This window comes from Zootoca vivipara, chromosome 7, assembly GCF_965207765.1.
Source record: "Zootoca vivipara chromosome 7, rZooViv2.hap1.1, whole genome shotgun sequence".
Classification (NCBI taxonomy): Eukaryota; Metazoa; Chordata; class Lepidosauria; order Squamata; family Lacertidae; genus Zootoca; species Zootoca vivipara.
In genome coordinates, this window is record NC_142590.1 from 60,762,704 (window position 1) to 60,790,112 (window position 27,409).

The 27,409-nt window shown below is 44.8% G+C and overlaps 1 protein-coding gene and 1 non-coding gene across 2 annotated transcripts; both read right to left on the reverse strand.

The window, feature by feature from the left end:
- PPM1J (protein phosphatase, Mg2+/Mn2+ dependent 1J) lies at positions 1-25,854 on the reverse strand. Its single transcript, XM_035121733.3, has 10 exons — positions 25,425-25,854; positions 17,939-18,065; positions 17,070-17,393; positions 13,930-14,042; positions 9,767-9,851; positions 5,451-5,569; positions 4,701-4,764; positions 3,730-3,837; positions 2,477-2,628; positions 1-1,715 (listed from the first exon to the last, which is right to left on the reverse strand). Exons 1-10 carry the CDS (start codon positions 25,763-25,765, stop codon positions 1,568-1,570), a joined length of 1,581 nt encoding a protein of 526 aa, XP_034977624.3. The 5' UTR covers positions 25,766-25,854; the 3' UTR covers positions 1-1,567.
- On the reverse strand, positions 23,507-23,612 carry LOC118089588 (U6 spliceosomal RNA). The gene has a single exon (XR_004693144.2). It is a non-coding gene; the product is annotated as a U6 spliceosomal RNA (small nuclear RNA).
- Positions 25,855-27,409: the final 1,555 nt, after the last annotated feature.

Sequence of the window (27,409 nt, forward strand, 5' to 3'; positions counted from 1 at the left end):
TTTTACTTAGCGATGGCAACTTAATGGTTGCCGTTTTTCAGCTGGTTCTTTAATCTTTTCTCGGGTACTAATGGCACACTCTTCAAAGAGATCCAACCTTCCAGGATCTGTGCTGTATAACAGCACATTTACTCAGAAGTCCTGCTGAGTTCCAAGGGGCTTACTTCTAAGTAATTGCGCATAGGGCTGCAGCCCAACAGAATATTTCTGTCTACTCAGAAATAAGTCCCACTGTGTACTGTCTACACTTAAGAGGTGGCAGGTATTTTTGTGAAGCCTAAAATTAATTTCTTCTTAAAACTCAGTTAACTCACAGCTAGATACGAGTACAAGGGCAAATTTAAGGTGCAAATTCCCCTGGCTAGGGATGATCTTGCTTTTGCACAACACAGCTAGTGGAAAACTACAGTTCCATTAAAAAAATGAATCCATTTCTTCCCTGGCACAAATTTTGAAGGCTTCTTATTCACTCAACAAAGTACTCAATGCTTTGGGCTTCAGAGGCAGAACTTCAACTCAAGAAGTGCATTACAGTACTTTTCATGGAAGGTGAACAGACCAGAAGTATAGTTCTTCCCTCTGTAGAAATAGCTGTCTTCTATGTTTCTGCTGTGTTTCCAGCACCAAAGTGACCTCTCCGGGGCGTAAGTCTGGGATGGGGTAACTCCCTATGCTGCAGTAGATTTCTGTATCTTCTTATTTAAGGGTCAGTTGTTTAAACCAACTAGAGATGTCTCATCACAGTTATTTTTTTCTGTCTGTTCTTCTAAGTGCACCCCCATCTGGTGAAAGAGTGGCACAGCTGATTTTCTCCAGGGACATTTTCTATGGCAGGAATATTTTTGCACCTTTCCTTCATTGCCATTTGGAGATGCATTCAATGAAAAACCAACCAACTTGGCCGAGTTACAGCAATATCCAGGATTAGTGTAAGAAACCACTATGGATGCATCCCTCCCTTACTACGCAACAAGTGGTTTGGAGTGAAAGCTTCAGGGGCCGCCTTATGGCAAGCCGGAGGAATGGTAACCAACCAATCAGCCACACTTGTTTGGTGCTCCCTTTAGCAATAAGGATCAAGGATAGAAGGGAAGGGAAAGACGTTCTAGGCAATTGGGCATAAAGAACACACAAAATGGCTAAATTCTGTGGGGAGACTCCAGTGCTGCTACCCAATTTAGAGGACATTTCCATGTGACCAGAAGTCCAAATTTAACGCAACCCTTGGAATGCGAGTTTTCCTACAGGTCTCCAGGGCCGATGGGTGTAAATCCTGAGAGGAACGGCACTTCCTTAACTTCCTTGCCGTTAACAGAAGTGTGGACCAGGGCTACGTCTTTGTGTCCCTAGCTGGAACCCAGAAAGCTGTGACAGAGTGGGACAAGGACCCAAGGTGCAGTCATACATTCCCCCACCCCCAATCCTCTTCGGAAGAGCATCATGAATGTTCCAGGTGTAGGGAGAATCTACAGTCTCCAGTTCTGCTGCAAGGTGGTGGTTCTTTCCCTCGGCTTTTCTTCTTTTTAAAGTCTAGAATCATGACCTCTGTGTCCCTGGGACCTGAGGTTCAGGCGTAGTTTCCTGGACCACCAAGGGGAATAACAAAGACAGAGATATCATCTCCAGAGCCCAGCTTGTCATTGGCCAGCCTCCAGCCACGTTCCTTCAGAACCCCTCTGGACTTCACCACCAACTCCTGGGCCACCATTGTGTACCTGGGAAACAGAACCAGCCTATCAGAATGCACACCCACAATGCAAGAGACGTGGTAGAGTACAGTTACTTAAAAATAAAAAATAAAAATGTACTTTTAAGAGTGAATGGTGTTCACAATAATGATCTCATCCCACTTCATTCACTGTGCAACTAATTAGGAGATCTTAGGCCAGTCATTCACTCTCAGTCACCTTTCAAATTTGGCCTGGCAGCGGGTGGGGATAGAAGGATCTGGCCCATTGGCCAGAAAAGGTTCCCCACCCATGTTTTCAAACAGTAAAGTGCAAATGGTTGGTTGCTTATATTCAAATATATGTAATAAAGTTCCAACTTTAAAAAAAGCAAAAAAATTGAGCAAAAGAGTGGGCAGGAACCTCTAGCATAAAGATGGGGTTTTGAATGGAAAAACAGCTGCCAGTTTAAAAGGTTCAGAAACCCCTCCTTCTCCCCACACCTACTACTCAAAATCGCAACCTCTTAAGGCTGCTTTTAATTTCCAAGAAATTGGTGCTTCATTACACACACACAAATGAACAACAAACATGTACTTTGCCCCTAAGACCTAACGCTACCAGGGGACTTGAAGGTAAGAGAAACAAAAAGCATTCAAGTCCCAGAACAGAAAAGAGGTAAGGGAATTAACCAACCCCAGACTGAGAGCAAACAATGGACCTCAGAATCTTAGGAAATAAAGTCTCTGCTCAACCACTCTGGTGTAAGTATTCCTCAGCACACAAGTGCAAAACCTTGCCCCACTCACCTGCAAGGGTCATTGGGCTCATAGCCCATTAGGACATCAAATACCACATTGGCAACCTCTCGGTCATTGGTGACATCCCAGAGGCCATCTGTGCCCAGCACCAGCACATCGTCAGGGCAGTGCTCATACTGTGTGAGGTCATAAACGCGAACCTGCAGAAAAACGTAAGGGATGCAGCCTCACTGCTCTGGTGGCGAGGCTCTGCAAATGCTTTTCCTCAAGGAGAAGTACTTTCTGAGTCCTGTCACTCCCCAGAGGTGAGGAAAAATTCTATGCTTAGACACCCCATTCATAAGGATGCACAGGAATCTTGGAACAGCAGCACTATAGCTACCCAGTAGAATTATCCTGGACACTGAGGTCCAGCTCCGAGGGTCATCTGGTGGTTCCCTCATTGTGAGAAGTGAAGTTAGAGGGAACCAAGCAGAGGGCCTTCTCTTAATGGCACCCGCCCTGTGGAACACCATCCCATCAGATCTCAAAGAAATAAACAACTATCTGACTTTTAGAAGACATCAGAAGATAGCCCTGTATAGGAAGTTTTAAATGTCTGATGTTTTATTGTGTTTCATGTTTTAATTTGTTGAAAGCAGCCCAGAGTTGCTGGGGCGACCCAGTCAGATGGGAAGCATATAAATAAATTGTTGTTGTTGTTGTTGTTCTGAAGCCTAGCTCTTGTCTTCTGCAGCTACACCAATCTTATCTGCTGTTTCAAGCCTCTCTATTATGCACTTTCTTTCTTTCTCTCTCTCTCTCTCTCTCTCTCTCTCTCTCACACACACACACACACACACACGCACAACCGCACACAAGAAAAAGCCCCAGACTTTTTCTGCCTCAAAAATTGATCCCTTGTGAGCCCTCCCCTCCAGTGTCCCCATACTGTATGGATTTGGTGGTGGATGAGACCCTAGTCCAAATGCTCAAGCCTGAATTAGAAGCACCACCTATTTGGGTGTGTGTGTGTGTGTGTGTGTGTGTGTGTGTGTGTTGTACAGGCTGGGAACGTATGTGTGTGTGCTGGTGTATGTGACAATTCTGCAAATCAGAAAGAAGTGTCTTGCCTGCAGCCAGACCTGGAGATAAGTGGATTGGGGAGCTAAGGGTGATCAGAAAACTCCTGAGGTGGATGAGGGACTCAGCTCCAGAATCCACCCCACAAACAAGTTTTGGAATATTTGATGGGAAAAAAATATGCTGTTACTGAGCAGCTGTATTTCCAGGAAGTAGAATCTTCGCTCTGATGAACTCACCTCGGGGGTGCAGGACAGGAAAGGTTTGATGTGGATGTTGGAGCTGTACACCTTGAGATCATGATCACCCAAACCCCGCGTCACCCCAATAGTCGCCATCATTCGAGCCTAGGAGGAAAGTAAGGGGGGTAGCCTTTTAATAGGATAGCAACATAATGAGCATTTGTGCAACTCGGATAGGCTCCTAGCACTCCAGCTTGCCTTGCATGCAGAAGGTCCTAGGTTCATAAGTATGGAAAGAAGGATCAGAGGCAGTCAGCCATAAAGTAGAATATAGATCTCGATTAAAAGAGATGACTCATTTTTTCAGCATGCCACATGCTTCCTCCCATACCAACCTGGCTATGCATTAAGATCTGCAGATGAAGCCTTTCCCTGGTTGCCATCAATTGATGAACTATGCATGTAGAAAAGAGAGGGCCATTTCTGTGGTGGTGCCTTGACTTCAGAACACTTTCCTGCAATCTTTTCCGTACCAGGCCAAGACATTTTTTTCCTTGTTTTAAATTGGTTTTATGGGCTTCGTTTGCTTTCTAGTTTTATTATGTGTTGCCATCCTGTTTTTAGTGTTGTATGGAGTGTTTTTATGCTTTCTCTTATTTTATATGGCATTATATTGCATTGCATTGCATTGCATTGCATTGCATTGCATTGCATTGCATTGCATTGCATTGCATTGCATTGCTGTGTATTACCCTAGAACCTGTCAGGATGAAAGGTGGTTTAAATTTTTTTAACATAACATACGTTGTATACTATGGAGTGGGGGAACAAGCAGGTAGGTAGCATACAAAAATTGCTCGGTGCAGACTTACCAATGAGGTGTATCTGTCAAAGCCAAAGTGTGCTTCTGACACCAATATCGCATACCTCAACCTATATTAGTAGGTCTACTCCGAATCCTCATGCCCTTGTTTAATGAAAATTCTCTCCACTTCTCCATCGATTTTCAACTGTGCTCAGTGCCTCACCTTTTTACCCTCTCCGTAAACAAGTGGAAACTTCAGGTCATCTTCTTCTATCCTTTTATATGCCCTGGTTAGAAAAAGAAATCACACAAAATGTGTTGCAGTGCAGATGAAAGTTAGAATAGGAGCTGCCCAAGTAAGACCACTGGTCCATCAAGCTCAGTACTGTTGCTATTGCGTGGCAACAGCTCTCCAGGTTTTTGGACAACAGACTGTCTCAGCCCTACCAGGCGATGTTGGGGATTGAATCTGGGACCTTTTGCATGCAAAGCATATGCTCTACCACAGAGCTCTGGCTGCTGTGAAAAGCACAACTGAATATCCTCCTCCCAATGCCAAGCAAGCAAGCAGCAAACTCAGGTCAGAACCATTTCACTTAGGCAATTTCCCCGAGTGTACAGGCATGCATTTGCACAAACACACACACAAAATATATGTTTTTCTCCCACTGTTATCTTTGACCAAGCAGGATTACTTAAGTCATACAAAAATCTGCAGAAACTCTTCAGTAGAAGCAATAGCCATATGAGTGTGCACATCATACTCTATAATACCAAAAGAAACTCCCTTAAAAAAAGAAAAAGCCTTCATCGTCGGTCTCCAGCTTTAGTAACACGACAAGAAGAAAGGGAGAAGTAGAGAATTTCTAGTCCAGGTGATGTAACTAGCGGGCACTAGAACACAGAGTTCCTTCATCTTGTATTTCTGATTGATTCTGGCAATCAGTGTAATCTAGATCAGATGAAAAGTTACCAGCCATTCATGTTTTGGTCCCTGTACAGCATCTTTTTCCCCACTTCCTTATGCTGGATTCTTCGAGGGAACTCGAGGTGAGTGAACTCATTCCCCAGCAGCTCAGGTCTCAAAAATCCCTGGAAGAGGAAAGGGAGAGCAAATTTAGTGATGAGCACTGCCTGGATCTTCTCCACCCAAACAACAGAAATCTGTAAGTCCCAGATCCTGAAGAACCCTCATGGGGGCGCACTGAGCATTCACAAACCCTTCAATTATTTGTCCCACGTGCATCCCTTCACAGATATATATATGTATGTATGTATGTATGTATGTATGTATGTATGTATGTATGTTTGTATGTCTTACACTTACAGAGAAGATAATTTGGGGAACTGTTGAAAGTGCAGATCCTGCCACCCCCTCCCTTTCCCCACACCCCCATCCACCCTTGCTCTCACACACTTAGGGAAAGTTTCTAAACTGCTTAACAACAACAACATCAACATCTCTAAGTGGTGCCAATAAAACCATATGAAATCATTATCAACAATACACAGATAAAATTGGGGGGGGGAGGACAAAAGAAGAAGAAGAGTTTGGATTTGATATCCAGCCTTATCACTACCCGAAGGAGTCTCAAAGCGGCTAACAATCTCCTTTCCCCTCCTCCCCCACAACAGACACCCTGTGAGGTGGGTGGGGCTGAGAGACTTCAGAGAAGTGTGACTAGCCCAAGGTCACCCAGCAGCTGCATGTGGAGGAGCAGAGACTCGAACCCGGTTCCCCAGATTACGAGGCTACCGCTCTTAACCACTACACCACACTGGCTCTATTAATATTAAATTGCATATTGGGATTGGCTTGTTGAGATGAAAAAGTTATTGGTAGGCATCTAAAACAGTATTGTGAGGGTCAATAGGCAGGGAGTTCAAAAGTGTAGGTGCTGCCATGATGAAAGATCAGCCACAATTTTAAGCAGCTTAATTATTTGCCCAAGAAATTAAACTGTCATTAGCAATAGTGGCAGTTTTACTGCTTGAGCAAATAGCAGCTCCGAGGGACAGGCACTCTAGCTCAGGACGATGGGTTAAATCCCTACTCTGCCCAACATATATCTCCTGCAGCTATTATACAATAAAGAAAAAACCCCAAGGCCCAGTCTTGATTAATATCTCATCTTGTTTGGAGCCAAAACTTTCTTACAGTTGAATCTTGAAGGCACATTTGCATCTTCTGCTCATGGCAGAATTAACAAGGATCTCCCCCAAGCTACAAACGTTTTGAAAAACCTTATAAAGTCACATTTGGTTAATAATATAGTCAGCAGAGAGCAACTAGACCTCTGTGACTTGCAAAGGATTTGGCTGAAGTAGTTTTATCAAGCAGATACCTAATTACTAGCTGAAGCATGAATTAACAAGACTGAGTCTCGTGCAGAAAAAGCTTCCAGGCACAAAAAACATCCAAAAGTGAAAACAAGCTGAAATTATTTAAGATATATTTAAGGGAGGCCAATCACAGTGAGTGTGCAAGCACGACAGTTTGGCTGAACAGGCATAATTTTCCATTACCCTAGACAATCTATCCTATTTCTGTGCAAACGGGGTGGGGGAACCTGCTAGACCAGGGGTCCCCAAACTAAGGCCCAGGGGCCAGATGCGACCCAATCGCCTTCTAAATCCAGCCCACGGACGGTCTGGGAATCAGCATGTTTTTACATGAGTAGAATGTGTCCTTTTATTTAAAATGCATCCCTGGGCTATTTGTGGGGCATAGGAATTCCTTCATTTTTTTCAAAATATAGTCCGGCCCCCCACAAGGTCTGAGGGACACTGGACCGGCCCCCTGTTGAAAAAGTTTGCTGGCCCCTGTGCTAGACTAAATCCTACACAGATTGAATCCTATGCTATGCCTGGAGATGTCAGAATCCCATTTTGATACCAGGTTAGATGTTCCAGCTACAGCAATTCATTCTCTTCCACACATACATTCAGAGGAAATTAAAGGTGGCTTTGAGATTGGTTGCCTTTTCATCCTGCAAAGGAAAAGGGCTTCCTTTGTCCTCCTGCCACTGCTGCCCTAATCAGGGTTTAATTTTCAGAGCTGGCTCTGTGATTTCCATGACTTGCCAATGTCTTTAAAAAGAGGCCATAACTCACCAAGCAAACCCTCAGCCAAAGAGCCAGCAACAAAAGCTCAGAAGGCAGCACACCTGGGTAAACCTCGCAAGAATGGGGCCCAGGACTCAAACGGGCAGCAAATTATGCAGTGAACCCCCTTCACTCACCCCCTTGTGTATTTTGAGTGTAACTAATCCACAGAAAGGAGGAAATGGGCAGAACAAATTCTATCTTTTATGGTACAAAAGCAAAACTACAGAAGATTATATACATCAGGTTTCCCTCTTGCAATGATTTAAGTGGGGCATTTCAGATCACACTGGCACAGTGCAAAGGGTCGTTGCTCTGGCACTACATACAGAACAGGGCTTAAGCTATAAAAGGGCTTTGGCTCAAAGTGAACTGCTCAAGCCCACAGGGGAAGTGTAAGATTGGTTTTCTGAGTGCTCAGTTTCTTTATCGCAGCCAGTGAAGAGGATCCATTACTCGGTGCAATTTCCTCCCTTACAAGACATGGAAGCTGTTTGGATATAGAACAGCAGATAAGATTCCACCTGGTGTCTTGCCAAGGAGGTCCACTCTGAGCCAGGAAGCATTGCCAGCAGCACCTCTGCTCGCTTGCATTGTGGAGTCTCTCACTGTGCTTCGCAGGGATTCTTTCCCCTCCTCTGCCTTAGGACAGAACTCATGCAATATGCAAATAATTTTAACAAAACCCTGGCAGCTTCTTCCTCTTCTAGAGAAAAGAGGTGTGTGTGTGTGTGTGTGTGTGTGTGTGTACCTTGCAAGCCTGACTCTAGAATCCGGGGGTCAGCAGGGCATAGCTGCCAAGTTTTCCCTTTTCTCGCGAGGAAGCCTATTCAGCATAATGGAAAATCCCTGGGAAAAAAAGGGATAACTTGGCAGCTATGCAGCAGGGGGAACACAGTGAAAGGGTGGAAGTGAGCAGGGCCTGTATTACCTATGCAGTGCTCAAGAGCATTTTGGAAGTAGAAAGGCAGGAGCCCAGCACCACCAGAGCCTCTGCACCAAACTAGGTATGACGTTAGTTAAATAAATGCAATTCACACACGCGCACATTAGTAAAACAGCAACCACAGGGAAGCCTGAGCAGCATCATGACCACAGGTGGTGAGCAGGAAGAGTTTAACCCTCACCACCACCACCTGCCTGCAATGGTCCCAAGAGGAACTGCCCCTCAAAGCTGCTATGTGCTCTGGAGGGAAAGTCTCCATTGCTTCCCTCCTGATGCAAAGAGCAGTTTGTGGTGCATTTTCTTTAGCACCATGGCAGTGGATGGAAAACACACATGTTATGTGGATGGACGCAATTAACACCACATCTAGTTGGGTCCTCTCTTTATTGTACCTTCACTAAGAGAGCCTGGAAATATGGAAGGAAGAGACTGAATGTTTATCAGCTACAATATCTGCCACCTCCAAAGGTTTATTGCCAGATCAGTTAAAAACATCAATCCTGTTCACGCATGTTGCTATTCATTTTTAGCACTATTTTTAATGTGCTTGACCTCCAAGCACTGGAGTTCTGAATATCCAGCAGAAGGTAGGGTAATTTATACTCCATCTCCATCAATAACTGCAGTGCAGCTTCCATTATCAGAACTGGTTCCTGAGTGGATGATTTTTTGCTATTCTGTTTTTCAAATTAAATTTCCATTTATAATTTTGTACTACAAAATAGTATTTTCAATTACAGTGGTGCCTCGCTTAACGAATGCCCTGCTTATCGAAATTTCCGCTTAACGAAATGATTTTTTGAGCAGAGGTTGCCTCGCTAGACAAATTCGTTTTATGAAAAATTCGTCTAGCGAATCGCGGTTTCCCATAGGAATGCATTGAAATTCAATTAATGCGTTCCTATGGGCAAAAAAAAATTCAATTTTTTTTCAATGCATTCCTATGGGATTCGCTAGACGAATTTTTCGTTATAAGAAAAGACTCATGGAACGAATTAAATTCGTCTAGCGAGGCACCACTGTACTACAAAACAGTATTTTGAGGTTTGTTAGGCTGTACATGTACATATGACTGTAAGTATGTAGGTTTAGACATACATTTATTGGTGAGCTTGAAGACATTGTTCATACTGAAACACCTTCTCAGGTTTATTCCTGGATGGGTTTGGTTGATAGTGCTAAATGTTGGGCACTGGGTTAAAATAAATCAGATAGGAAAAAAAAAAGTTAATTCTTACTAAAAACTGCAGCCTTTGCCTCTCTGTCTCTGGAGTAAACTCCCTGGACATTGGAATGATTTCCCCATTACGGATGATAATGGCCCTGCAATGAAACATGGAATGAGGACATTAGAGAGCATGTGAGAGAAAGAGACAGTATAGGAAGGGAAAGCAGAAAGTACATCCGAGGGCAAAGGGAAGCAGCAGTGTTAGCTAAGGTCCACTTTGCATATGCTTATTTTCTATACAGAAAGGTGATTGCGGTGCAGGTGGTAAGGGGAGAAGAATAAGCATGAAGTGTGGCACGAGAAAATGGTCTAGGCAGCTGATAAATGCAATGCATTGTCACACATTAAGTGGCCTAAAGAGACTCCCTCTCCCACAGATTCCTCTTCCCAAAATGCCATCTTATGAGGCATTTGCAATTGCATCATGGAGCTCAGAGACCTATCAGTCAAAGTCTCCTTGATAGCCTCCTGTCAATTGTGCTACCACAATTGGAGGAGAGAATCCTCTAGTCGCTGCACCCCTTTCAATCTAAAGAGGCAGAATTCATTTCTGCTGTTCTAAGGGTTACTGTAGCTTCTTGTTTCACAAGGAAGGTTAAATCTAGAGGCCGTGTCTTACACAAGGCCATTCAGTGAGGTCCATGGAGAAGAGATCTGAAAACAAGTGTCACATTTCAGCCCAGTACCAGTCATTCTCTATCTGTGCAGGAAGTTGCAGGGACAGGTATTTGGGATTCTTCCACTTCAAAAAAAACACCTCTCTGTAAAATGGATTAGAGCCTTCCCGGACCTGATGCCTTCCAGATATTTTGGAGTACAACTCCGATCACCAGGCCTCTGCAGAGCTTGTCTGAAGTCCGGGGCAGAAGTCCCCGGTTGGCTGGGAGGCCTGGGATGTTCTTGGCATGATAGCCTAAGTCTGACAGGTCCCTGGCGGGGGCACCCTAGCCAATTTAGCCCTCCAAGGCCTGCTGCCCCTGTGGATCCTGCTGCCCAAGGTGGTTGCCTCACCTTGTCTCATGGGTGGGCCGGCCCTGAACAGTGGGACATTGGGCAACACAAACACATGATGAAAAGAAGCAGAGCATTAGGAAAAACCAGTCTAGAAAACAGAGCAGAAAGAATAGAGGGTGATCATGAGAAGAGAAGCATGGCCAACATAATGGGTAACCATCAACAAAACCATAAGATACAAAGTACTCAATACATAAATTTGAATATGCACATTTCTCACTCCAGCCAACACTATTGATTGCTGACATACTGAGACTGAGCAAGAGAAGTGCTGCTGTTTTCAAACAAAAAAGGTTTTATGAACAAAAGAAGACACAAAATTCAACTGAACTGCAATGGTAGGCAACAACTGTGCTTAACTCCCAAAGCCTCCAGGTTTGCTGGAAGTGGCAGTTCTAACTTTGTCTAAGTCTTGCATCAGGATCCGGGTTCTGTTCCACTAAAGAATAGACTATGACATATTTAAATAATTATTCTGGTTTGATGAAAAACTTGCATTTGACTGTAACAGTGATAGGATGTGCCACAGACATGTGCCCAGAGCTCCCAACTGATGCATGGGAAACATTACCAACAAATTTGCCCTTCCTATCTTTTTATCCATTCATTGTTTCCTACTTGGGTTTTTTCCCAACATGCACAGAGCAGGGGGTAGCATCTGTGTTTTTCATGCAAAACCACAAAGAAGACTGACAGAGAAATCGGAATGAGGAACAGAAGGAGCCGAAGACTCAGTGGGGAAAACAAAACCAACACTTGCCAATTCCAAAATAACAACAACAACCCTGCATTCATTTCCCCTTGTTTGGGAACCCTTGCCGTAATTAGCATCCTTGTTTCACTTTCATTCATCAATATTCCAAAGGTTCTTAAGGTGACAAAAATACATTTGATGAGGAAAAAAGTCAAAGATGACACACCAAGAAAGTAATGGTATTCCACGTTTAGGAATGAATCACTAACAGCAATTGTAACCATGGACACTGTATCCACTATGGATTAATTGGAGACATCTACACTGCTCTATAGTCTAAAAGTGGCCTAGCAACTATTCCTTAGCCTACTTTATGTATGGTATCTTTGCCATGTCCCTGAAAGGGAAAATGTGTGCAAATTGGCTTCCATGAAATTGGAGGTGCTACACAATTGTGGTTCCAGATCATGGGGAAGCCTATGCACATGGAACTCTATGCGCATAGGCTCCTCCTCTTCAGACATTCCCACCAGTGCCCAGATGTTGGGGCTGGTTCCGGGAATACTCACAGTGCTGGGAGTAGGGCCACAAATGCAGCCTCACTGCCTATTCTACTCATGGAGCCCCTTTGCTGTGAATGATGGGGGCTATTCTCCCTAAACTACAGTTCAGTGAGGAGGAAGAAGAGCTAAGGATCTCTATTAGAGAATTATCACAATCTTCTCCAAACTGCAGTCCCAGGAGTCTATTAAACTGGTATACCGCCAATGAAAGTTTGTAACGTAGATATACCCAAACATCTCCACACTTGAGTTACAATACACTATCTCGCTGATTACACACACACACACACACACAGGCAGACAGACACACCGTGCATCCATGCTGGTTATGACTTTGAGAATGGCTTCCTTGCAGTTTCCTGTTCTCTAACCTAATTTCCTACCAAAGCAACCACAGATTGACAAAAACAGCTTCAAAACACACCCACATTCATCAGGATGGAATCTACATAAAAGAATAGTTGTTGACACTAAAGCCTATTCCTCATACTGATTAAGATTGAAAGGAGACTTTAAAAAGATTCTGAAAATGCAAAAAAGATACAGCATGGCCTTATGGGGGGGGGAGAGAGGTGACTCTCCTACTATTGTCTTTCCCTCTTTGCATGCTAAAATCAATAAGACATGAGATACAAGGGTGTCAGCAACCCAAAGGTGAAAGAAGGGCATTTTGAGCAGGATTTCAACAATCCTGTGGAGGGTTTGGGCCAAAAAATATCAGATACTAGTTTTTTGTTTTAAATCTATGAAAAGCATCTGTCAGATGCTGGTACTCTCAAAATACTTTCATTTGTGTTCAATGTTTACTAAAGAGTTTGGGTTAAAAACAAAGAAAACAGTTACTCGTTGAAATATAGCTCTTTTCATATTTGGCATTAGTACTAGATGAATGTCCTGATTATCAAAGGGAGATTTATTTTAAAATTGCTGCTGCAAGGCCAAGGTAAAGAGACAAGCAGTAAAACATTTTTTTTGGAACTCATCAACAAACATTGATTATTTTCCATGCCTAAGACACAACACCCCTTCCCCTTGTACAGTAAAGTCTGCATGTGTAGGGAGGAAAATGGGGGAACACTTGTTAGCCCTACACCTAATGATATTATACCTGCTGAAAACACAGAGCACAAGTAGGGCTGGCAGTCCCAATTTTGTTCCCCCACCTCCATTATGTTCAGAAAGGAAGAACAGCCTTTTCCAGACTGAGGCTTCTTTGACTCGTGGTCCATCCTTCAAGGCCAGCGTGTGAAAATGGGTGTACTCAAAGTGTAAAAGTTGGTGTGGCCAATCTTTTTTTTAAAAAAAATGATATGGGCTGGTCCAAATGGGACCTTTGGCCTCACAGTATCAGCAGCTGGTTACCAATGGAAGCAACCAGGCAATATATGATTTTTCAAAAGATAAGTTTTTGAAAAACAAAATTATCTTTTTTTAAAAAAATGCAGGCGCTTAGTGGGGGTTGTACAAACACCTTTTGGCATCACAGCAGTTTGGTAACTCAGATAATGACTACGTAAGGGCCAGGGAATATTATTCCTTTCCTAGTGCCACCCTACGTATACCTTTTACGTATACGTTTACTGCCTCCACCATAGGGCATAGCTGACCACATGGAGGGGCGCATATTTCTAGATCTACTTAGACTTTGGTGGGTAGGTGGCTTTCTCTCTAACTCTCCTGAAAGACATATTTCTCCTAGGCTCTCATATGACCTTTCCAAGCTCACTTGCTTACATGAAGGAATTCCATTCCGTGACCAACTGGCAACTATGACTGGGAAAGACTTCGGTTCATTTCCGCTAGGCAGTCAAGGAATCTTATCCTTCCCCTGGTGACATGGCTTGGGCTGCCACAACACAGCAAGCAGCAGAGTAGCCTTTCCCGCCCTCGTCTCTCTCCTACCTACTGTCACCTGCGTTGGCCACGTAGAACTTCCCCAGGAGATAAACGGCAGCCAGGGCGCAGCAGCCTCCTGATGCATGCCGAGCCACCCGTTCCTGCTCAATCTGAATGTCCTGGGGAGAGAGAAGAACAGACTCACTTGTGGAAGGCAGCTCTCTGAAGAGAGGTGCAGTGCAACAAGACAGGAAGCACACCTATACATCAAGGTGGACAGGGATGGGGAAACCTTTGGCTCTCCAGATGTTGTTGGATTCCAAAATCCCACTGTCCTTGGCCACTGGTCCATGGCATCTCATGCTGATGTGGTCCAACAACAAAACCCTTTCATACATATATGGCTTTGCGCTTCCAGCAAACGACTTCTTGAAGAACGCTTTCTCGCAACTGCTCCTACGTTTATGGCTTTGTGCTTCCAGTGAAAGACTATTTGAAGAACAATTTGTTTGTTCCAGCTCAGCTGTGTAATGAAATACTTACCGCATACACAACCATAGCTGCCAAGTCTCCCGTTTTTCGTGGGAAACCCCCGTATTTTAAACCGTTTCCCGCTGGCAGCCTGGATTGGAAAAAATCCCATAAATACCCCCCGGATTTCCTACCTGCCAGGGAGGCTCTATTTTAGGTCCTGGCACCGCCCGATTTCCGGTGCCCAGACATGGGTAGCGCAGCACCGGAAGACACTTCTACGCAAGTCCGGATATGCGTAGAAGCGACTTCCAGTGCCACTCTGCTCATGCCTGGGCACTGAAAATCGGGCAGAGTGGCACCGGAAGTTGCATCTACGCATGTCCGGACATGTGTAGAAGCGACTTCCGGTGCCGCACCGCTGCTGATCCCGCATTTTTCAGTGGGAGACTTGACAGCTATGTACATAACCGGAATAGCAATGAGAGAAACATTAGTTCATTCTATGTTTATGAGTATCTCCAGGCTTGGTTATGCACATTGCACTTTAGTTTGCTCATTGTTTAGTAGGTTTGTGAGTTTATATATTTATTCTAGTAAAATTGTCCTTTATATTCATAAGCCAGTTCTGGTGTTGTTGGTTTGTTGTTTAATAATTATTACACCTGATACTTTTTGTGTATACTTTAAGATGTGGAAAAGCCATGTGGGGGAAGCAGAAATCAGGAGCAGAGAGTGATTCATTCTTTACCCACCCACCACTTTGTCTCTCTCGCAGATAGCTTCCCACATAAGTACCTGCACTTCCAACATGCTTCTTGGGAAGCACATATACCTCAGTCAAGAACAAAATAGACATGTGTTGCTTCTGTTCTAAAGGGTGTGTGTAAATAGAAGCATTTCCTTTTAAAAATGCATACATTTTTCCAATCCCCACTTCCCTTCCTCTTCCAATTTAGACCAAGCTGGGAGGATTTTAACTGCATGCAAATAATTAACATGCACTTTTTTTAAAAAAAGCTGCCACAGAAAGGAAAAGGAATGGGATTGGGACTGCAATACATTTAGAGGGAGGGTTAAACCTGCCCCCCCCTCCTCCTCCTCCTCCTCCTCCTCCTCCTCCTCCTCCTCAATGAACCCAACAAAAATCTGTAGAAGCTTCCCTTCCCTTTGCTCCCAAGGTTACCAGCAGTTAGGAATCTGGCAGAACATATTTGCTTTTCAGCAATAGTGCATCCATCCTCTCCTGAAGTAGCTCCCTTATCTGAGTTTGCATGGCTTTAATATGCAATCTTGCAAAGGACTGTGTGCTGTTCCAGTGGTGTAATTTGTTTGTGTGTGGTGGCTTCTCATCACAGGATGATAATATCATGGTGTGTGAGCATTGTTGAGGACATTTCTGCCCACACATCGATCCCAGAATGCACTGGGCATTTCTCCAAGATAGGATCAGGGATATTTGTTTACACACAAACACACACACACACACAAGTATCAGTTTAGTAGGGCTATTCACTTCCTCGTTATTAGAATCAAAGAACTGTAGCATTGTAAGGGACCACAAGAGTCACCTAGTCTGATCCCCTGCTTGAACTCACAACCCTAAGATTAGGAGTCTGAGCTATCTTGCAGGTATTGTTTACAATGACTACTAAAAGGAACAATAGTTTTCAAATTCTGCAAATATACATGATTAATTATTACAGCAATGTAGAAAGGAATGTGGTGGAGAGAATGTGGTGTAAATATATTTAAAGGCATTTGGGGAAGGGTTGTAGCTCATTGATAGAACATCTGTTTTTCATGCTGAAGGTCCCATGTTCAATTCCTGGCATCTCTAGGTAGGACTTGGACTGTACCACGTCTGAAACCCTGGAAAGCTGCTACCAGACAGTGTAGACAACACTGACGGGCAAATGATCTGTATATGGCAGATTTACATGTTTCTATTGCTAACTTATTTAAAAAAGTGGAGGTGAAACAGTAGCAACAGCACATTTACCCTGTGCATTGAAGGTCTGGGGATCACTATTAAGACTTCTCAGGACCCACACCTACACCCAGTTTGTCATGTGGGAAGCCATGACAAATTATATGCTTATAGTGTATGCAGCTTCTGTCTGCGTTACTTCCTGGGCTGCAGCAATGGAGCCTGGGGGCCTGAACTTCACAAGGCTGAGCTGCAGAGGAAGAGCCAAGCAGAGCAGACTCATGATCTGAAAGCTGGGTAAGCAAATACCCTGTCAGACCAAAATAGTCATGGGTTGCCCCGTCAGCATCTTGGCTGCAAAAGGAAGTGAATCCACATTCTGGATGGAAGACAGCCAGGCAGGAACGGAACACATCCCAGATCCCAGGACTCTCTCCAGCTTGCACTTCATGCCATGCCTGTGTGGGCTCATCAAAATTGGGTTTTTAAAACACACACACACACACACTTAATTTAGGGTTCTTTCATTTGTGACCCCAAATGATTCCAGATGGGTATCACTGAGCTATACTTTTCTAATTTAAAATCTGGGATTTAGGAAAATTCGGGAGTGAATAATTCACCCAAGGTCACTTGGTCAGTTTCAAGGTCAAGTAGGATCCTTTACCTGGAATCTCCCATGTGCAAACTCAGTTTTCTATCTATTGCACTCCACTTCTGGCCAGTAAAATCTTTTAAAATGTTTTATAGCACTGAATCAAACCTTCTTCTCCAGCATGCCCCTATTTTTTCCTGGCACACTCACCATCTGCTTGAATGCATTCTCAATAGCTCCCACCACCAAACTCTCATGGGAAACGGCCTTTTCCATATGGAAGCGTGGCAGGGCATTGTTTGGGACCTCAGCATCTTCCTCAGCCAGAGGAACCCTGTTTGGTTCTCCTAGAACTGTCCTGGGACCTTCTTCCAGGCAGATTGGAGGAAGGGAGGAGTCTTGCAAGATGTCCACCAAGTCTCGGAATTGGTCACGGATCTGGAAGTGAAGCAGCTTGGATGCCATGACTGCAGCTCCGCTTCCAGCATGCCCATCAAACAAGCCCCAGTAGTAAAAAGTCAGGCCTTTGGTGCCCTGCAGGGAACGAGGTGCAAATCAAATCAAATATAAGAGAGATCTGCCCCAAAGAGCCGAAGGAAACAAAACACATTAAAAGCCAAAAGAGACGAGGCAGTAACAATACACAATGCCATGAACTTTAATTGTTGAAGTTCCAGCTCCTTCTGCACCGCAGGTTAACTTAAACCATAGTGTGCAAATTTAGAGGCTTAGAGGACATCCTCTTCCCAGACTCCTGATCTACTGTAATGCAACTGGAAGACGAGAAACAAGGGAAGGATCTGTGTGCAAAAGGCTATTGGTGTGGGGGGGGAAGCTTGAGGGGCATTTATGGCAAATTCATGTGCCACTCATTCCTTTTACAGCAACATTGACAATAAATACTCCAGGGGAGAATGGAACAAATCTCAAGGGAACTTCTGAAGTTCCAAACGTCTTGTGTCAATGCATCAGCTGTACCTGGAATCACTTTCTCCTCTCCTCAAACCAGAATACAGAAGGTAGATATAGGACTGCGAGCCAACATTTAGAAGGAACTCTTTAGTCATTGTGTTGCTCACCCCTTCTAGATCTCCAGAGGTTTCCTTGGGGGCTGGGTTATTCCTCACAGCCCGTCTCTTTTCCACATACACTGCCTCACAGCACGCTTGATCCTCGTTGTGTTGGCTCTTGCCAGCATTTATCACCCTGGGCAGAAAGAAAGATGCAGACAGGCAGTGTTTGATTAGATTAGTGAACTTCCTTTTCCCATGCGTCGAGATGCTCTCAAAGCAAATCTTAAAAAATTTAACATAAGCACTGATAACTTGGAAACACTGGCCAGCGAGCGCTCCAACTGGAGAACAGCCTTTACCAAAGGTGCTATGGACTCTGAAGAAGCACAAACTCAGGGCGAAAAGGAGAAACGATCTAAGAGGAAGGCATGTTTGGCAAACCCGCACCATGATCAACTCTTGCCCAGAAATCTGTGTTACCACTGTGGAAGGACGTATGGATCCAGAATTGGTCTTTACAATCACTTATGGACTCATTGTTACAATTGTGTTCATGGAAGACAATCTTACTCGGCTATGAGTAATCGCAGAAGAAGAAGAAGAAGAAGAAGAAGAAGAAGAAGAAGAAGAAGAAGAAGAAGAAGAAGAAGAAGAAGAAGAAGAAGAAGAAGAAGAAGAGGAGGAGGAGGAAGAAGAAGAGCTCTTTTACAAAGCTGAAGACAAAGTGTCATGTCAAGTGGAAGACAATCTGAAAGAGGGCATATTTGGCAGTCACAGCTCCACTTGCCGAAGACCTGGCCCTGGCATTGTGTGGTCTGCACACTTATCCCACTTTGCTGGTTTCTTTAGTGCTTGTTGAACTGGTGTCCTGTGGGCATCAACAGGCCCACTAAGTCATTTCTAGTGGCCCAGCATCCCCCATCCTTATTTACATGCACTAGCACTGCCACTAAAAACAAACAAACCAGAGTTCCATAGAGATGGTAGCAGCATCAGTGGCAGCACTGTCCTTAGAGGAAAGAAAAATGGCTCAGAGTCTAGTGATGGCTTAGGATCGCAATATCTGAAGGATCGTCTCCCCCCCATATAAACTGTCCCGGACTCTATGTTCATCATCTGAGGCCTTCGTTGTGTGCCGCCTCCACATGAAGTCTGGAGGGTGGCAACATGAGAATGGACCTTTTCTACAGTGGCTCTGTTTCTGGAATGCTCTTCCAAGGGAGGTTCATCTGGTGCTTCCATTATATATTTTTAGGTGCCAGGCGAGAACACTCCTCTTCAACCAGGCCTTGGGCTGATTAATATTCTACAGCCTTTTAAATGTGTTTTGGGGGGTGTTATTGTTTTGTTGCTTCTGGTTTAACTATTTATTTGTGCTTTTATATTGTATTTTTACCTTGTGAACCGCCCTGAGCTCTTTTGATGAAGGCCAGTATATAAAATCAAATCAAATATAAAAAAATAGTGAGGGAAACCATTGGGGCAGAACCTGTTGGTAGCAGTTTTCTTTCCTCCTCTCTTCTCCTCTATGGGGAAAATAGGCAGCCAAGAGCTCTGATCTGGGGCTGATGTTTCCTGGGTGTTCTTTATTATTGCAGGCACTCTGGAAACATTGGATCAGTTCAGAGCACTTGGTTGTTTACTCCCTCTGTGGAAGAGAAGAGATTGCCACCAATGGCAATCGTCCTCATCCCTCACCTTTCCCATCAGTCGTTAAGCGGTCTCTCTCAGTTTTTCCTTGTGCTGGCTACAGAAATGAGGGCAATGCTAATGTCAGTTGCAAAACAAAAAAAACAAAAACAAAACCCATCTTTGTGGGAGGAAGTTGTAGAAATGTGAAACAGGAAACGTTCCCTGGACAAGAGCATGCAGAAATTCTGTTTTGGGTTGACGTTTGAGGAGTGTGGTTGAACAGAGTCTGAGAGTTTTAAAACTCTCAAACTTCCTCTCACGTACACTTTCCCAGAGCCAAGAGGTTAGCAAAACCCTCCACATGCCTCTGAAGCAACAATATATTTTTAAACACATTAAAGAACTGGAAGTACAAACAAACTGGAGGAGTGTCATCGTTTTAAACTGCAAGTACCTAACCACACACAGAAATAAAGAAAGAAAATAAGAAAATCATGTATTTAATACATTTATATCCTGCCATCAAACTAATATACATGGTGCCCCACATAGTTCAGTCCCGTTTTAGCAAATATGCTCTGCCTGTGTTTCCTGTGCCTTCAGACCATAGCCTGTCCGCTTAAATATATTTTAAGGCAATGCCTCCTTCTCCTGAAGCATTTCTGAAAAGGCAGGAAGCAAAAAAGAAGAGTTGGAAGATATATACAGGTAGTACCTCAGAAAATGAGACGGAAGTGGAGCACACTACACCTGCTCCAGGTGTCACCATACAGCTCCTGGTGGTGTGTTCTTTGCCTGCAGGCTAAATCCAGCTCAGCTGTCATACATCTGCTTGTCCATGACATACAACTAGTGGGGTTGTCAACTTTTCAACTGGCCTGAGGATCTGCTGTAATCATCAGGCAAAAATAGCTCCTTTCAATTAAGTGAGGGGGAGAGTGGACCTATCCTGGCTGGCTTTGCCCCTAGCATCATGCATCCACACTGGGAAATTATCTACCAGTGATGTATTAGGATGCTAGCCCACAGAGATACTACGTGAATTTGGCTAGCTTCCCCCAATGAGAGCAGGGATCAGGAACACAATGGCAGGAGCAGGGCCAGCTGGTGCAGGCCCCACTGCAAGACAGTGAACTCCTGAAGATGGAGATAGATCACTACCAAGCTGTGAAAAGCTTTCCCTGGGGGTTCCCTGCTGTTTGCCAGTGCCAAGGGCAAGGGATGGGCAATTACGTCAAATCTTGCAAATCTGTTTCTCCTAATATGATGCATTTTTGTATATTATTTTTCACTAATATATGCATTTCTATGCACATGTTACACTAGTATATGTATTTTTGTACACGTTACTTGGCTGACAAACTTGCATAGTAAAATTTGGAGAAGTGCGAATTTCAAAAGAGGGCTGTTTCAGTTTATGTCTTGTTTTGGAAAGGGGAAATTAAGAAAGTCCTCCAATTGTGAACTGAATCAAATTTCTCCCTGATCCCAGGGCAAGAAAAACTGCTGTAGAGGCTGCTTGAAATTTGGCAGTGCTCTGATTTGGTACAAATCATGTGATTCAATTTACTGTTTATCCCATAAAGACTACAGCTGCAATCCTGACCTCACTTATCTGCAAGTAGCTCCCACTGCATTCAATGGGACGTACTGTACTTCTGAATAGCCATAGTTAAGACTGCAGCTTACATGGCACACCTAGATTCCTTCTCAGAAATAATGTCACCCAAGTGTGTTGAGTTTTAGCTCAGCCATCACAGATTTGTGGACAGCTTCGGACATTACAAAGAAATGTGCATCTACAAATGTTAAAGCATAACTGCAACAAACATGTTCATTATAGGAGTAATATTCTTAAGAATGACAGAATCAAACCCAAATTTGTGTTTCTTACAATTTGTTACCTATGAAGTCGTCCTTTGGTAAATTTCTACCCTTAAGAGAACCTTAACTTTCTACATTCTCCAGCAATGCATGCTGAAAGTACGTAAAACAAACAGGCATTAGTGGATTAGGGTAGCTCATTTTGAGCAGGGCCATGGCACCATTGGACAGTTATGTGCAGAGAGAGGCAACAATCCCAGATGGCAGGCGCTCTGGGCAGCAATGGCAGCCTCCAGAACACTCTGGCTATTCCTCACTGTTTGACATTAGACCTAAATGTTCCCCAGGCCTCATGTGCCCTGGAGGAAGTCATCCCATTGCCAGTGTTGAAGTCCGATCAGTTTTGGGCATAGAATGGAGGGATGTGCCACCTTGCCCTCTGCCTCAAGCAGCAAAATGCCTTGAGTCAGTCCTGGTTATTTGTTTACTTCTTATTTATTTTATTTCTGAATCACTTCTCATGAGGCATCTCAAAGCAATGTACAACATTTATGTGCAACTTTTAGAAGATGATGGTTTTTATTATTATTATTATTTATTACACCGAGATCCAGCGCCGAGGGCCTTCTGGCGGTTCCCTCACTGCGAGAAGCAAAGCTACAGGGAACCAGGTAGAGGGCCTTTTCGGTAGTGGCACCCACCCTGTGGAACACCCTCCCATCAGAGTTCAGAGAGATAAACAACTACCTGACATTTAGAAAATATCTAAAGGCAGCCCTGTTTAGGGAAGTTTTTAATCTGTGATATTTTAATGTATATTAATATGTGTTGGAAGCCGCCCAGAGTGGCGGGGGGGGGGGGAAACCCGGCCAGATGGGCGGGGTATTATTATTATTATTATTATTATTATTATTATTATTATTATTATACCACTTTCATCTAGGAAGTTCCAAATCCTACAAATGGTAATGCCCAGACAGTTTCCACACATCTACAAATATTTAAACACTTTTACTTTGAAGCAGATTTCAATCCAGCCTTCAAGTTAAGTGCACTTACGCCTCAGGCTGAGATCCTATGTATGCTTAGTTGAGAATCAACCCTACTGAATTCAGTAGCATTTATCTAAGTAACTATCCACTGCATAAACACAATCTGCAACTTTGAGAGTAACCAGTAATTTTAATGGGGCTTCTCCAGAGGAAACAGATCCAAGTGTACAATTGACAACAATGGTCAAGGTCTCTCCTTCCCTAAATAAAAAGTTCAGAAAGAAAAGAAAACCAGATCAGCAAATGACACCTCCCCTATCTAGATAATTATTTTTAGAACCTGTATCATTATCTCAGGGCTGAGCCCTAGTAACCTTCTTATAACCAAGATGTGTTTTCCTGCCAAACAAAGGCCAACTAAGGTCAGGGACAGAGCAGCAAGGAGTCATCCACTTTTACGAAAAGTGGAACATTTAACTTACTGGAAACTGAAACTATAATTTTATGTAGATATGTGAAATGTACATAGGAATACAAATAGAATAAAAGAGGGAAGGAGTAAAAGCTCTCTTTTATGCAGTTTCAGTGTTTTGCAATATAAACCTAATGAATTATATGGTTTTTTAAAAAGAGACCCAGCTAAAACAAGCATGAGCACCTTTGTCTGTCAAAACTCCTATATTTCACCAGCTAGATGCCAATTTCCCCAAACACCACATCTCACTATACCCCATAAAAGCTTTAGCTGCTGAATTTCTATCCACAGGAACCTGTTCAGAATAATGTGTGGTGATCTTAGTGAGAATAAAAATTAAAAATTAACCCACACTAGCCTTAGACATCAGAGGGTGTATTTTCTGTTAAAGTAGTTTGCTATTTTTGTATGTTCTGGATTCTCTCCAAAAAATACATTTAGCCACATTTTCAAGCTTTTTCTTCCAACTGCAAGGACAAGAGAGCTGCTTGTGTGGGTGTGCATGAGAGCCAAAAGTGGGTTAAGATTAAATGCATGACTGCATTTAAAATGTCTGTTTTTTCCTTTAACAGTAGCAAAGTAGGGATGGTAGTTTGACTGGGACTGTGGAACATGGGGAGTTTTATTTTTAAACTCATTCTGGCTTGACCCAGAGAGATCCCGATTTCTGCATTTTCAGTGTTTAATCACACCTCTCCATCTAGTATATGACAAAATCAGGAATATTTCATGAATTTGAAGGTCATCCTCCCTCACGAGCTATACTAATCTTCTCTATACTGTCCCATATTGTATTTATTATTAACAAAGCTGAAGAAAAAGACAGGAGCTGTCCAATTGTAATGACAAATTTGGGTGGGTGGATGTTGTTGCAAGAAATTATCATTTACAAACTTTCTGAAGAAAACAAGGTTAGGAGACTCAGTCTGATAGCATCACCTACCTCTCCCAGCAACTAATCCAACACCTGCCCACCTCACCTTTAAAGAAGGCAGCAAAGAGCTCAAGGCAGGGACTCTCAGCTGCACCTAATGTAAGTGATTCCAGAGAGACAGATTCTCCCACAGCAAGCCTATGCACAGTTCCTAGAACAGAAAAATGTCACTGTGCACCAGAGCTTTCCAAACTTTGCATGTTGGTGACACACTTTTTAAATATGCATCATTTCACGACACAGTTAATCAGTTTTACTAGCAAGGCGGAGGTGAACTAGCCTTTCCAGCCCTGGGAGGAGCGTGGGGAGAATGTGTGCAACGCTTACACACTGCAGCCAACACACTAATTTGTCGCAACACACAGTTTGGAAAGCTCACTTCCTCATAAGGATCAGGTTGCATGGAAACAGATAACAATCTCAATATGCCTTTAACAACAGAAGCAGAAAATAGATACAGTACACAGGCAGTGTTCCACGTTTTTCCTCCTGCACATCACCCAAAAAGAAGAAACATACTGGATAAAAACTGCATAAATTTTGCATGTGTTGTTGCATATAACTAAACACAAACTTTAAAAATAATTGCTACAATTTAAGCACAGCAGGGGGAAATTGCGAGGAGCTAACCTGTATACCTGCTCTGTTTACTCTCCAGGTGATGGGCAACTTCGAACACCCTCCCTTCTCCTCTGTATCTTCTTTCTCTTCTTCACTGCCCATCAAACGAAGATTGTCCTCTGCGAAACCGGACACAGAGCACCCTGCTAGGCTTGGTTAGCTTAAAGAACTACTCCCAGCCCCATAGCCCCGCCCCGCCTTCTCCATGAGCGGCCGCAGAGCATCTTCAGACCCTCCAAGGTGAGTTAAGCATTGGACAGCTGACTGGCCGACGGGGCTTCTCCACCTACCGTAACTAACCGCGCACCTGAGCTCACAAGTCCTTGGAGAGCGGGGCGCGCCAGGCTAACTTGCAAGAGGGTGAGCGGCGCAGCTGCACGAAGACCTACGGCTCAAGGGTGGGGAATGTGGGGTGGGATTGATCGCGTTTGAGGAAAGCGCCAGTATCAGTTGATCAGTGGATTGGGAAAGGCCAGAGCCCGAGTCTCATCGCATTACCTCATCTACACGTGAACACACCCTCCCTTCTCGACACCCTCATACTAAGGGAGTTATGGCTATAATGATTAAGAAAGGCTGGAATCTACCTCGACTTTAAAGGTTAGATTATAGGAGGGGCTCTGGTGGTGCTGGATCCGTATTCCACAAGGACTGTCTTGATGCATGCGGGAAGCCCGCAAGCACCACGTGAAGGTAAACTGCCGTGCGCCCTTACCGTGGTAGAAGCAAACACGCGCTCACCAACAGGTTTTCAGATGTAGACTGCCCCTGAAGCTGGAGGCTCGCTTTGCGAACCATCCATAGACCGTAAGCTCACCTTGGCTCCGAAAGCCCTTATCTTTAAATCCCAAGGTTCTCTGAATATGCTCAGAGACACTTTACCACCCGCTACACGCCCGAGATTGGGAAGGGCAGAGGGGGAAAGACAGGCAGACATAACTACAAGACTCACAAGCAGGCACCCCCACTTAAAAATAATAATCTCGGGGTGGGATGGGTGTACAGTACTTCTCAGCGATCCCGCGAAGCAGCCCTCTCCCCGCTTGCCCTCCCCTCTCGCTCGCCCTTTCCTACTCGGCGTAGCCGGTGCTCCAAGGCAGGCGGCGGCGGCGGCTCTCGCGGGGGCTCTGGACGGCTCGGCCCGTGTGATCATCCGCCCGCAGAAGCTCCTCGGGCGTGAGCTGCAGGAAAGCCGGTCTGGAGAAGCTGCTTCGGGGCGGTTCCCGGCAGGGACCGGTGCTGGCGGCGGCGGCGGTGTTGGAGCTGGGCCCGGGGGCAGCGGGCGGCGGAGGGGGCGGAGGCGCCGCCGCCGCCGAGCCGGAGGAGGCCGAGGCGGGCGGCGGGCTCGAGGGGCTTCCTCCGCCCCCCAGGCCCCCGACGAGTTGCGCCATCGCGGAGCGCACCCTGCCCAACATGCTGCAGGAGCCGCTGCCGGGCGCCGCGGGAGAAGGGAGGCGGGAGAGGGAGGCGCGTTGCCTGGCTCCGCTCCCCGCCTCCGCCTCCTCGGCTCGGGCTGCAGCTCCGCCGCCAAGTCAGGGAATCTCCGAGCGAGCACCTTCCCCCTCCCCAACCAGCTTCCAGCATCCTCTCGGGGCGCCCCGAGGCTAGCGAGGACCTCCCTTTTTCACGGGCGTCTTCAGAGCCCCGTCCTTCGGTGTCCTCCTCACCCCAATGGCGAGTCTGGGGCGAAAGCGACTCCTTAGCACACCTCACCTCGGAAGAGTCCCTCCTGCGCGCCCCCCCCCCACCGGGCATAGCTCTCTTGGCTGCTTTGGAGAGCCTCGCCCGCAGCAGAGTGGCTGCACACCTCGAGGCTTATTATTGTGTGGCCTGAGTTTTAGTGGACCAAATGTTTGTGGGCTCTCGATGCTACTACATTCCTACACACAGCATCGATTATTTTATCTTCAGGCAATCTACATTTATTTTAAGGGGGAAGTGATGTCTATATCATCGTACAGTATGTACTGTTTACTGCTTTAGTTTTTTTTGTAGTGTAAGGGCCTGAGCTCAATTTAGACTAGGAAGGGTGATAGAAAAATGCAAGGAACATGGGAAGAAATGTTGCTAGTCTCTGAGGAGATTCCCTTTTTGTGTCAGACACACCAGTGAACTTTTGTTCTTTAGTCGTGTCCGACTCTTCGTGACCCCATGGACCAGAGCACGCCAGGCACTCCTGTCTTCCTCTGCCTTCCGCAGTTTGGTCAGACTCATGTTCGTAGCTTCGAGAACACTGTCCAACCATCTCGTCCTCTGTCGTCCCCTTCTCCTTGTGCCCTCCATCTTTCCCAACATCAGGGTCTTTTCCAGGTAGTCTTCTCTTCTCATGAGGCGGCCAAAGTATTGGAGCCTCAGCTTCACGATCTGTGAACTATATAATACTTACTGTCTTGGCTCTAAAGATGTCACTGCCATAGAGTGTCACCCTCCTCCTCCAAGAAACATGCACATGCATGCGCACACAGTGTTCTTAGCACCTTTCTTCATTGTTTCCCCTGTGCCAGAGTTGTTGTCTAATTGGGAGTGTGTAGTGTTTGCTCTGTTCTGTGTTTACAAGGGACTCTGGGTTTCACCTGGAGGGCTCAACTGCAGGGGATGAAGAGAGGAGTTTTTGGCTGCTAGATCTTGGGATAGTCTATTGAACAAGGATAATTGCAAGCTCCCCTTGTGAAGCTGAGTCATTTGGTAGCTCAGGAATTCATGAAAGAGTACTTGTTTGATTTATCTAAAAGGAGCAGTATTTTCTGAGTCCTCTTTGCCGGTCTACCTTGTTAGTTGGTTTGTTGCTCAGCATGACACATAAATCTCCTGCCTACAAAGCAAGTATTGCTGTGGTTACAAAACCCAAGTCAGCAGCAGGACCCAAGTGTGGCTTGGTAGAGTGAGCAAGTTTTGGAAGCCAGAAGTGGAGATAGAGATTTGAGGACAATCACTATGGGTGGTATTCCATTAAACTTTACTTGGAGTAGATCAGCTAAAATTAATGGACCTAACTGTCATGTTCACCACTTTCAGTGACTCTGCTCTGAGTCTGGCTTAGTTGCATATCACTCTGGTTT

Coding starts and splice junctions, on each gene's coding strand:
- PPM1J (XM_035121733.3), bottom strand. CDS start 25,765: ATGTTGGGCAGGGTGCGCTCCGCGATGGCGCAACTCGTCGGGGGCCTG. Junction 4,765..5,450: donor GACCAAAACATGAATGGCTG/GTAACTTTTCAT, acceptor TTTTCTAACCAG/GGCATATAAAAGGATAGAAG. Junction 1,716..2,476: donor GAGCCCAATGACCCTTGCAG/GTGAGTGGGGCA, acceptor TCTGTTTCCCAG/GTACACAATGGTGGCCCAGG.